This window comes from Ptychodera flava, chromosome 7 (genome assembly GCF_041260155.1).
Source record: "Ptychodera flava strain L36383 chromosome 7, AS_Pfla_20210202, whole genome shotgun sequence".
NCBI lineage: Eukaryota > Metazoa > Hemichordata > Enteropneusta > Ptychoderidae > Ptychodera > Ptychodera flava.
Genome location: NC_091934.1, coordinates 37592422 through 37605222, shown reverse-complemented (window position 1 = coordinate 37605222; position 12801 = coordinate 37592422). Strand labels below are relative to the sequence as shown.

The following is a 12801-nucleotide window of genomic DNA, read 5'->3' as shown; positions in this document are numbered from 1 at the left end:
GTCTTTAAAACGTAGAAAATTGCAACTTTTTCAAATGTATTTCTGCTGATCGCTGCATTCAAAAACAACAGGGAGAATAAAAACATGTTTAAAGTCTAACAAATGTGGTTATTTCTCCTTCACAAATTTTCATACTTCCATTTTATTTCGATCATATACTCTGAAAGAGTTTAGCACATAATGGTAAAAATTACTAGAAATGTAGATCTTAAGATTTCTCCATATTTGGTAAATACTAATACTTTTGCACAAAAATTAACACTAATCAGTTTTTTTCAAGAAGGAATAACAAAACACATAACACCTTTTCATATCGGATCAGTAACCATTTCATTTAAATCATATGAAATGCCCTTTAAGTATGTCTTCTATTTTAGTGAAAAAAGCTTAAAAACTGTAGTTCTTGTTAAAATATACATTTTAGAAATTTTCAATAAATAAATTTGGATGTCATGTCATGAAAAGGGAGATGTTTCAATGTTTTTTCACTGAAAGTAAACCATTAAACATCGCCTCACTCTTTACTTGAAAAAAATGCAAATTTACGTTTTTTTAGTAGAAAACACCCTTTTTGTGGTTTTTTAATGAAAAAAAAGGTGGTTTTCATTATTTTCATGGCTTTCATCGATAAACTCTGCAATAAATATCATTAACAGAGCAACAACATACATTTCTCCGTTTTTACTGAAAATATCAAAAAATGAGCTTTTTTGGTCAAAAACTAATTATTGCTCCAGATCTTGCAATTGAAGCATGTGATTCCATACAAGCATGTTGTCAACTGTCATTTCCCATCATATCAATATGCCCTAATACCCTGACATAAAAAATCAACTTCAAGAGCCTTTAGAAGGGTTTGGCCCACAGACTAACACGTTGCTTCGGTTTTTAGTGAGGTTGTTTCTTGGTTCAACCCCAAAGTTCCTTCTTCATCCGTAGATATACGAGTCAATCATAAACTGCTAGGTTACGCAACGCTGAGAATGATTGCTTTAAAGAATGCGCCAGGGGATAAATATTAAGAGTCTCAAATTGTTTAAAAACTTTTCTAGTCTACCTCTCGTGGGGCTTATTTTAGATCTCTTAGAGTAGGAAAAATTTCGACCTTCTTGGTTTTCGAAAATAGAAAATATTATATTTCACACAGAGTTATTGAAGGGGAGTAACAACTAAAAGGAAGGACATAGAAGGAAAGCGAAGGACAAGGAAGGAAATCATTTTATTTCAAACTAAAATCCTGGCATTACTGGCATATCGATCCGAAAGGGTGTGTGTGGATTCTGTGACAGGCCTGTTATTTATCATCACAACACGCGAAGAACTTCATGAAGTAGAAGTTGGGATAGCTGAAACGGAATTAAGTTTGCTCGTCGACAGAGAAGGAACTATGACTGAGTTACCCCGAGCAACTCAATGATGAATGTTTTGAAAATCTCACTCAGTAGTAAAAATGTACCCCTCTTTTTTGGGAGCATGGTCCTGTCTGTAATTTGGTGTCAGCTCCGATCAAACGAACGCAGAATGAATAATTGCAATAGGCACGATGTTATAGTTTCTCTGGGAATTTTCAACAAAAGATTTCAGATTTCACATCACCTGGTCGTGATTTGCCACTCCAAAATGACAACTTGACCAACTGAATTTAAAGTAGATTCTATTGTCTTGAAATATATGAAAATGTGGGATATCTTGCATCTTTCTTCTGTTTTATTCAATATAAATGTTAAGGCTTGTACATTATTACGAATTTTTACTGGAAATTAAAGGAACACAAAATGTAGATAGTGTTTTGGGACCAATTATGGTTACCCTCAGGAGCGAATTTTTTTCACTAGTCCTGATAGAACACACTTAAGCAAATACTGATAGAATGTTTTATTTATCAGAAATAAGCTACATATAAGAGTGGGAAGTGAACAAGCTCTATTTCAGTGATAAAAATTCGGTTCACGATGTAATTGAAAAGGGTCACGCGTCAGAGACCGCAGTGGGTATCTTCTCATTGAGAGACTTACACTTTTGCTCAAACTTTCCTCAAGTAATCTTTCAACCATTCAATTTCAAAATAAACGATAAACATTGGGGGTCATCATGCAAATTATTGTACTAGAGAAACAAATTACACAAGATTTACCGATATTTGAAATTCAAAATGGCCGCCGTTCCTGATAACTCTATCAAGAAAAATAAAATTTTCGATTTTTGAAAAACTACGATGGGAAAAAGTTTTACACTAAGAGCTATAAAATGAACCCCCCACAATTTGTAGATCAGAAAAGAATTGTAAAAGTTTGAGAGTCTGAATATCTGTCCCCGAGGCGAATTCTACCTTAAACTTATGATGAAGATCTTGTGCTTTGTTTGAAATTGCCATCTCACAGGACAAACAGTAGTAAGGAAATGCTTTCGATGTACGAGTTATTCGTCATAAATGGCAAATGTTCAGAATCTGACTTATTATATCATGATTCACAGAGTAAGAACAACATTACTGTAGTCACTAAAATCGCTAGTTACAAGAATCTTCGTCAAGCTAAAATTGCTGCAACGTTTTTCGGAAACGGAATTCTCTGATCAATATGAACAGCCATTGTCCAATATTAGTTTCGTGATCAAATGCTGAACGTTTACTCTCACCAGCTGCTGTAACAGTGCTAGACAAGATACTCTTCGTCCTTTCTTTCCACATCAGTTTCTTTGAGACAATCAAGATGCAAGTTTAAAAACCGCCCCTCTTGAAAAATCCCTGCCAAACAAAAAGACAAACAAACCCGGTTTTCATCTGCATTTTAAATCATCGAGTATAGCCTTTGTAAAGTCTGCGTGATTTGGACCCTCTGATATAAGATACCGCCACGTACCAGATTGCCAATCAATGACACAAGAAATTACCTAAAAGATTCGTTTACCAAACTACACAGTCCCATTTTGAATCCCTTGCAATGCTCCGACTTTCCCAATAACCAGAAATTTTGATCAGAGTCTTTCAGATGTACAGCCACCACATCTCTTGCATGGCGTGACAGCAACATCTCGTAAGATTTGAATTCCTGCGAAGAAATCTGCTTGACTATGATATTTAAGAGGGATATTAGATGTTACTTTTAATTTGATAAAAGTTTTTATCATTTTTCGTCCGGAAGTAAGTTTTTCTAATCCTTTTCTCTTGGAGAAGAATAAGCAAATCATATATTGTGCAGAACAGTAATAGTAAAAATATTATCAAAAGTTACAAGTGTAGTATATCGTCTCTTTCATTTATTGCATCACATCCAAATTCTGTCAAGTTTTGAACGGCTAGACAGCGAGACGATGGCAACATTGATTTTGATGTCGTCTATTTAGTTTCTTGCTATGTCTTTAGGTTTACCTTGTTACAGATTTCAAGTCCAGACATGTTGTTCACGAGACCAGTTGCCGTTGGCCTTTCATCAGGGCTGTTTCTCCAGCAGTGTCGCATCATACCGTAGATGTCGTCTGTGCAGCGGGCAGGCTTGGGCATTCGATATCCCTCGCATAGTTTTCTGCTTAAAAAATCGGGGTCCAGCGGTTGAAACTCGGGATAGGGAATATCACCTAAGGAGGTTGAATTGCACGCATCAATTTTTTAAACACAACGGACACCCTTTCAACTACACAGACATGTATAAGAGGTATGGTTCGTGAGCGGCCGATAACTATACCATTCAGTGGTTTTAGAGCGATGTATATTTGAAATAGAAAGAACGGCACACTATCCTTGAAATTGCAAAATATGCACCCAAAAATTGTTTTGGCGATGTTAACAGGACGAGCACACTACATATCGTGACAGATCAAAGAGCTATTTGCAAAATAAGGTTTAATGACTCTTTGACAACAGTATAGGAAAATGCGCCCTATCCATTTTCACAATAAAGCACTAAAGACTTCATTTACTCTGAAGTTGCAAAATAAATCCACACAAGTAGCGCACCAAAAAAAAAACCATTTTAAAAATTTGAATTTCTAGAAAACTGCCCCGGGGTACATTCTATCTTGCATTTCATACAATACATACCTAGTGTTGCCATCTCCCATAACAACACTCCATACGCCCATCTGTTGAAGGAAGAGGTAAGTCTGTAAAATCTAAGAACATTTTGTTCATGAACTCAGGTTTTGTAAACTGAACATCGTTTACAAGAAAGTGACTGTACGCATGTTCAGGCATGGGTCTGAGACGTTGAACATTTTAGTGTACCTGAGGATCACGTTTTGGGAAGCTCTGATCAAAATGACTTTAAAGTTGGCCATCATACATTTCTTAGCATGGAGAAACGAAATTTCAGCAAACTTTTAGATGTCAACCGAGTTACGTGACTAGCAGAGTATTTTTCTCGTGAAAATGACATATGGGAAAAGTAAGATATTTCAACCACTGGACAAAAATTCATTCAAACTTAAGTGGTTCTTAAGATACAAAAAAGCTTTAAATCTCGCGTTACAAACACTCATCAATTAAACATTCTTAATGTTAATATTACTTTCCTTAAAAACCCTAAAACTCCAGCGATTTTTACATTTCACAGATATTTTCAAACATTAATTCGTTATGTGTTGAGTGATAATAACGCTTTCTGAATACGCAGAATAAATGTATGTTTTTGGCAAAGAAAGATTCGCAACACTTACATGTCAGATTTATAGGTATAGACTCCAGTTGCTAGTGACTCTGGGGCCATCCAACGAATGGGTACAAGCATCCCTCCCTGTATGGTAAAGAATGAAATATGGGATGCAAAACCACGCTGATATCAAACCAGCACATTATGAATGAGCAGGCAATCCCGTTTAAGAGTTGGACGTGGTCGTCTGAAGAATTCTAATGATAGACTTCATTATCACAAATCATCATCATCATCATCATCATCATCATCATCATCATCATCGTTGTCGTCTTCCCCCCCCTCTCTCTCTCTCTCTCTCTCTCTCTCTCTCTCTCTCTCTCTCTCTCTCTCTCTCACACACACACATATTATTACAACGACGCAGCATCTCTCTCTCTTTTATACCGTTGGATGCCTTTGGTACTGTCCTTTTTGATACACATCTCTTGAAAGACCAAAATCAGCAATTTTGACAACGTTGTCGGACGAGATCAACATATTTCGGGCGGCAATATCCCGGTGAACAACCTTCGGGAAGACATATAGATAAGGGTATTTTCAATAGTTAATCTCCATATATAATCGACACAGCATTGAAACCCCACCTGTTGTATCCTGTGGGAGATTTCATGGCGTTATGTTATAAAATACAGCTTCATGGTCGACTCGTGTCTAACCTGCCTTGTGTTCAACTCGCCAAAACAGATATGAATACATTGTCAAATGTTGATGACAACTAAATTTTGGTCAAGACAACAATGTATTTGTCAACAGTAGCATTGAATATGGTACCAATATAGAGTGTTGACAAGACTGCTACTTCCTATTTTAACATACTTATGGAGGATATAAAAAATAAATTGGTCCTTGTTTTCTGCCAAAAATAATCACAATATTGTCAAACATTACTGTTCTTTCCTTCCTCATTAGGTGTATGTTTTAAGCACTGATATTTTCATTACATGAAAATGCATCTGTAATCCCGATTTAAAATTTTGTGTTCAACGTCTATAATATTTCTATAGCACGATTAAAAGCATTAGATGTGTCGTCTGTAGTACACTGTACACGAAGGAACACAGACACCTTGCTCAGTTGTTGGTCTGCTTTATGGATGAGAGTTGTTCGACAATGCCGCTGTGAGGAAAAGTGAGAGCCCGTATTTTGTGAGCTAATCAGGATTCAGCGTCTGCTGCTGGGGACTAAAATATTTTCTGAACATTATTGATAAAGTGATACTTCTTACGTATTTTACCAAAGATGTACATAAGCACTGACAAGAAACTTACTTGTTGGTTATGAAGATGTTCAATAGCCTTAACAATTTGTTAAGCGAAAGCCAAAAGACGCCGATCAGGTTTATTTTTCCTCACATTTTTGCAATCTTTCAGATAACTAAGTAAATCCATACTCATAAGCTCGATAATAATGCCACACAGATCTGAAAGGACAAGTATTTATGTTAAAAAACAGAATCGCATTTGTCCTCTGCAACAAGTGATTACGACGTAGCCAATAATGTTCGATATAAAAAATATGATCAATCCATATATCCATCCTACCATCCGTCCGTCCGACAACAAATGTACGTTCATGCATGCATGCATGCATAATTACATGCTTGCATACATACATAGTCTCATGCATTCATATATACACATACCCACACATACATACATGCATGCATGCCTACCTACCTACCTTCATACCCACCTACCTACCTACCTACCTACCTACCTACCTACCTACCTACCTACCTACCTACCTACCTACCTACATACATACATACATACATACATACATACATACATACATACATACATACATACATACATACATACATACATACATACATACATACATACATACATACATACATACATACATACGTGTACATGCAAGGTTATTTATCGATGTTTATAAAGCTACAGTAAATACACCTACCTTGATCATGGATAACAGCAATAAGCTGAATGACATTTGGGTGACCTTTTAGTCTACGCAGAAGTTGAACCTCGTGGATAAATTGATGCCAATATTCAGCTTCATCTAGATACAGTTAAAAGAAGTAAATTCAAACCAACTCAACCAGATATTCTCTGTAGCACTTTCCAAAGGGTCGTCGATGAATAAATATGCACAAGGAAACTTTTCCATGTACTGCTGAGCGGAAATGAAACTCAATCCTGTTGAACCCGTTTAGTGTTTTTTTCAAGTATTGAAGATCAGAAAGGAAGCTTAACGCTGACCAAATATCCAATAGCATCTGATTTCATTATTATCAATTGTCTTTCATGACTATTCATATATTTTGTTAAGACGATACATGCCTTCTCTGCATGTGGACGCTATGAGTAAGTATCAACTACCAATGCCAATCAAACTTAACGATAGCAGACGAACGTGTGTGAGGAAGGTACCTGACAAAACATTCATAGCTGACAATAATTAACTGCCATATTTCGCTGTATCCCTACTAGTTCGAGGAAATGATCCCAATCAATAGTTCAGGTGTGGATATGATGGCGTGACATTAAGCTAAAACGTCCTTACATCTAAAACAATACACAAAATTGCCAAATAATCTTCAAAAAATTAGTAACTGGAAATGATAGCAAAAAGTCACTCATCCCATTGATTAAATCGCTCTCTGCGGCCTAGAGACACTGACCGCCATCTGAAGGGCTTCGATTTGAGCGCCACTTCTGACCGGCCTGGCTTGGGTGACATTACTGTCTGAGTGGATCACTAATCAATGAAACTGTTAATGCAATGGATTGACCAAACCTTTGATTTGCTTTACGGCCACCATCATTGTGCCTCCTCCATTCACAAGAGTCATGAGTGCCTTGTACACCTTAGCATATGTCCCTTCGCCAAGAATTTCACACATCTTCAGGTCACTTTTGTTAATTTTTTTCACATCAGGCTGCCAAACAGATAATAATGATAGATGTCCTTGTATTAATTTTGAAACAAAGTAGTAGCACATGTCTCAATTACAGCCGGACATAAGATTGGAAACAACAAAGCCGTCTGGCGGCCATATTGGATTGTATCGCACAAGAAAACGACGTGCATATATTAGATAGAGATAGATTATAAATTTTGAAAGCGATAGAAATGTCGTACGAAAGGGTCAGAAATAATTCTCAAAACGAAATTTAATCTACCGGTAAATTCTTTTGCCACAGATCGTCATCGATGCAGGAGTACCTATGTATTCTATGTCTTGATTTTCTACGCTTGATACCCCACCAGGACATTGTAGCAGCAACCATGATTAGCGCACAGCAGAAAGCGACCGATCCAATTACGGTAACGACAGAGTTACTTGATATGCCTGTAGTCGATGTTACAAACAAAACACAATACTTTTAGCACAATCATGAATAAATGAATGACATGGATTTAAATAAGATAATGGCCACAGATCATATGCAATCAGTTAGAGTTTAATATAAAACATGTTATAAACCATTTTACTTTCAACGTCATATCAGTATAAGAAGCAATGTATACGTGACAAAATATTTGCTTTGCATTGTCAGACGGACACAGAAAAGAGCCTGGTTGAAAAATGCAATTTTAAACTGGCACAATTCATTGAAACTTCTCACCTTTGACCGTTACCGTAAAAGTACACGCGTTGCTGTTATTCCAATGATCAAACACAGATACAGTAACCTTGGTGGTGCCAACAGGGAAGAATTCTCCCGATTTGTGGGTGGTTTGGATACTTTTTATGCCGTCGTTATCAGATGCTCTTATTGGTAACCAGGTCACATTTGCGGTGTTTGCAGCTCCGTGAACCAGCTTTGTTACGTTAGGTGGACAGTTATGAATGAACGGCTGGAGGATGTCTGTTCGTGTGAAAGATATCATCGTCAGTACTTAAAACACGACAAGTTGGCTACACTAGAAGGGCAATAGTTTTTGCAATTTGCTGGAAGCCTTGAAAAAATTAAGCTGTCTAGAATATGTGAAAATATTTAACGTTAGACTAAACAACGTTCATGACATGCATTTCTTTAAAGCAATAATATCTTCAGCTGTTTGGTTCATCCGTCCTGAGATTATATCGATGCAGGCCATGGCTTCAATTCTAACATATCCTCAGGGTCCACAGAAACATGTTACGTATCTACACTTCTTTATAGACAAGCTCTAGCTTCCCTATGGCCTTCTCTATGACGTTCACTCAACGATCTACGCGACGGTAGCCATAGCTTCAATTTCACGATCATTTCACATATTCATTTGCCATATGTATATGCCAATAGATTTGTATAAGTCTAACTTATTTACTCTACTGGTGGACTAATTTATTCAATGTTCATAGAATTTGGTGGTATGCCGCTATGAATAAAAACCTCCCAACCGGACAAAATAGGAGGAAACGGCTATTATTTAAAAATCTAGGCCACTAAGATTTCTAGAAACTCATAAAGACACAATGATTATGATAAATGTGAAACATGTCATAAAATACCGCAATTCTGAACGCAACATTCTATTAACGCACTATGTTTGAAAAAGAAAGCAACTCAATTGGCGTTAAAAATACTTTTACTCGATTAACAGTTTCCCGTTTAACTGAATGAATACAATTTTCTGAGCAAAATTTGATACGGATACAATCTCCGGAAATGTCACAATTTAATTACCCCTGTCGCATGTAGCTCCTGTCCAGCCTCTCACACACTGGCATCCACCAGATTGTGTACAAATGTCGGAATGGACACAGTCGCACTTCTTGTTGCAATATTTTCCCCAAACGTTGTCGAGGCAACCTGTGGGAGTAATGCAAATTCTGATAACTTTTCACCGGATGATCCGGATCATTAAGATTTCCTCGATCTGGTACAAGAATCTTCCAGATCTTGCTTTTTTGTAGCTTTGTAGACTAATTTTGAAACCACTTTGAAAAGTTATGCTTTCCACTATATCCGATCAAAGGTCGGCTGAGACATATACGTCCAATGCTAACACTGTTTCTAAGTTACTTTGGCGATTGTTAAACATAATGTTTGTCATAATGTACACTGCAGCATTTAAATGATGCAGCTATGTTGACGCGATGTATTCTAGATATCGTGCTTGAAATACATTGTTATTTACAACGAGAAAGTCATAGTTCCAAAGATTCCCTTCCTTTACAATCAAAGCCAAAAGCGTTTGGGCATGGATGGAATTACCTGAGTCATGCAATATGGAATATGAGAAACTGTTAACTTAAATTGTGCATCATCACCTTGGTCACCGTTTGTTTCTGACTTAACTGATACACTGTAATTCCCCATTGAACATAATACAGGCACACGACCAAAACAGCCAGTACGGCAAAGCACAGTGACAGAATATGGCTTCGAACACATTCTTATTCTCCTTCAACTGATCGTACCTTGGAATTTGAATTTAATCACTGTTAATCGCTAGTTCATTGAAATAAGCACGCGAAAATTATACAACAAAGCCTAACTCTTCTCATTCTTCTCATTCTTATTTCGAATAACTTCCTTACCAATTTTACATCAATCCGAACATAATTTGACCTAAAGTATTGGTCATAATTGTAGCCATTTGTCAGACACCTGTACATTCCTGCATCTGAATGTGTTGTGTTTAGTATCGTCAGACGTGCAGTTACTCTATAGTACAGACAATGGAAATGGAGTCAAATCGGAGCCTATATTCAATTCACTGGTCTCCTTTTCCCTGTTTTCTCCCAATTTTTGCGGTGTGCTCAAGAATAAATGTAAGTAAAGGCACCTGGTAATTCTCTTGTGGCTGTCAACGAACTGAACAACAAGCAAGTCGGTTGGTCGACGTGGCACTGCAGAAACAGTATGATGAATGTAAACTCGCAAATGGGGTTTCCTTTCAAATTTTTCAGCGCTCCAAGTCATAAAACAGCCGTTGTTTGTTTTTTCTACCCAGTTGCTGAAAATTGTCTTTTTCTATGCTACCTCGTAGAATTTAGAAAATACTGCTTTTAAGAAGATGAATGTCGTTCAATTACCTTGAAGACCAGGCCCTTCATAGGATTTCGACCTGAACTATGAATAACAGTATTTATTCATGGTTTCGCGACAAAATTGGCCGGGAATCGACTGCGTTGTTTCTTTTGCAAACTTAGGTGTGTTTTTTAAGGTTCGCAAGTCAGAATTCGACAGAATTTCCGTTTTAATTGTTGTTTAGTAAGTTTCGTAAAGGTGTACCCATGACAGCTCGAACAACAACTCTAAAGAATTTCTCTTAAAATGAGGGAGGGTTGCCCAATCTAAGGTCAGAACTATTTTCGTTGGCCTTACCAGATGTGAGATTAATTTTTGTCTCATCTTTTGCACATGTATGAATTATGTCTACATAATACTTTGGTAAAATAAAATTCTCCCTAATTCACTCCACTTCACTTCAATTCTACATTTTCTACAAGAGGAAAGATCGAAGTGCCATCACAAGGTAAAAGTCGAACTGGTGTTAAACAAGGATCGAAGGTTGACACTGTATTAAGTGTTTCGTGATCACAAGTTACATGAGGCGAATGGGTCAATGTCACCGTATGTAACTATATTTACGCTTTTTTCATTAGCTTGCATCCGGATTCAAATAGACTGAAAGGAGGGTTATGACGATCCATGGTTTCACTGTTGATGGAAAAACGAATATCGTCAACTATAATATGCAAATGTGTTGTTTAAAATGCAATCGAACATTGTATTTACTTATCGTATGCCTTTATTATCATTCTTCCATTGCTATCAGTGGTGAGAATACGTCCGTCGTGTTCAAATATGGCATGTCTAACTCTAATATTGTTGAAGTCGCACTGGAAATAGACGGTTCCATGTATGGGAACGGTAGTCGACTGAACGGACATTGAGACTTGTGGTGCCTCGGCTGAAAATATTTGGAAAAATATAGAAACATATGCGATAAACATTTCAATCAGGAAAGTAGAGGGTTGAAACTTTGAAAAACAAAGAGATAGATAGTTTATGGGACCAAAAACAGGAGAAAACAAAGTAAAAGTTACTGCGACTGATGCATGCAGCTGCTATTTCAGTGTTTGCCGTCTTCGTGCATTTGCGATCCTTTATGTTTGTACGATAAACGTATAAAAAAGCAGTTAATGTATCAAAAGAGGAAAAATAATCAAGACATAGGTCAAAAACAAATTAACTGCAACCACTTAACTCACGGATATCACAGGCCGGACCTTGCCATCCGAGTACACATTTACAAGCACCGTTCCAAGCGTGACACATCGCACCATTCTTGCACATACATTCCCTGTCGCATCGAGCCCCAAACGTACCACGGGGACAACCTAAAAAGAACAAACACATCACATTTTTCAGATTATATCTTGCCCATCGATCTGGTTTCCTATTCGTTCTCTCTGTGATGGACGGTACATAACGATAGGATTATGTGGAGACAGCTTGCGTATTCTTCCACATCAAAGTAGAATGTGTCTCGGGGACAGATATTCGGACTAACACTTCTTGGCCGATCTACTGGGGCTGCGTTTTAAAGCTCTTGGAGAAAGTAACAATGTCACCAGCTTAGGTTTTCGAAAATCGAAAATTTTGTTTTTCCCTCATAGAGGTAAAACAGGGATGGTGACCACTTTGAATTTCAAATAACGGGAAATGTTAGGTAATTTGTTTCTCTAGTAGCACACCTGATCCCTGATATTTAGTTTTGATTTCGTACGAGAATGGTTGAAAGGTTCTCGGGGAAAGCTGATAAACAAGCTTTTAAGTTTTTAACTTGTCGAGGAGCACACTACCTTAAAAGCAGTTTTGGACTTGACTGTCTGAAAGTAGCAAAAGTCTTGCCTCTCTATAAAAGAGGTCGTGAATCTGATTTTGGTAATCACAGACCGATCTCAGTTTTTTCTATAATTAGTAAAATCATTGAGAAAATTGTTAATAACTACTTTATCTATTATCTTGGAAAACAGAAGATCTTATATGAGCATCAATATGGTTTCAGAAAGAACCACTGCTGTGAAATTGCTTTTGCAAGTTTAGTCCAATTTTTGACGGAAGTTTTGGATGAAGGCAATTTTACATTTGGTATTTTCATTGATTTTTCAAAGGCTTTCGATACTGTGAATCATGAGATCTTACTTTCCAAATTAGAACATTACGGGATAAGAGGC

General features: G+C 37.1%; 1 protein-coding gene and 1 long non-coding RNA gene across 5 annotated transcripts; both read right to left on the bottom strand.

The window, feature by feature from the left end:
• Positions 1–239: 239 nt before the first annotated feature.
• On the bottom strand, positions 240–7957 carry LOC139137460 (tyrosine-protein kinase receptor Tie-1-like). 4 transcript variants are annotated; one of them, XM_070705574.1, is made up of 9 exons: positions 7802–7957; positions 7416–7557; positions 6573–6677; positions 5918–6069; positions 5034–5156; positions 4654–4730; positions 4040–4080; positions 3371–3576; positions 244–2746 (listed from the first exon to the last, which is right to left on the bottom strand). In XM_070705574.1, the coding sequence occupies exons 5-9, from the start codon at positions 5124–5126 to the stop codon at positions 2720–2722; spliced, it is 444 nt and encodes a 147-aa protein (XP_070561675.1). In that variant the 5' UTR covers positions 5127–5156; positions 5918–6069; positions 6573–6677; positions 7416–7557; positions 7802–7957; the 3' UTR covers positions 244–2719. The 4 variants fall into 4 exon arrangements, 2 of the variants coding, with proteins under 2 accessions (XP_070561676.1, XP_070561675.1); XR_011553390.1 differs by having other exon boundaries at positions 259–2746; XM_070705575.1 differs by lacking the exon at positions 5034–5156 and having other exon boundaries at positions 240–2746.
• Positions 7958–8227: 270 nt separating this feature from the next.
• On the bottom strand, positions 8228–11970 carry LOC139136223 (uncharacterized). The gene is made up of 4 exons (XR_011553157.1): positions 11833–11970; positions 11357–11531; positions 9296–9421; positions 8228–8491 (listed from the first exon to the last, which is right to left on the bottom strand). It is a non-coding gene; the product is annotated as an uncharacterized lncRNA (long non-coding RNA).
• Positions 11971–12801: the final 831 nt, after the last annotated feature.

Coding starts and splice junctions, on each gene's coding strand:
- LOC139137460 (XM_070705574.1), bottom strand. CDS start 5,126: ATGTTGATCTCGTCCGACAACGTTGTCAAAATTGCTGATTTTGGTCTT. Junction 3,577..4,039: donor ATGGGAGATGGCAACACTAG/GTATGTATTGTA, acceptor CAACCTCCTTAG/GTGATATTCCCTATCCCGAG. Junction 2,747..3,370: donor GACTTGAAATCTGTAACAAG/GTAAACCTAAAG, acceptor TTTGTTTGGCAG/GGATTTTTCAAGAGGGGCGG.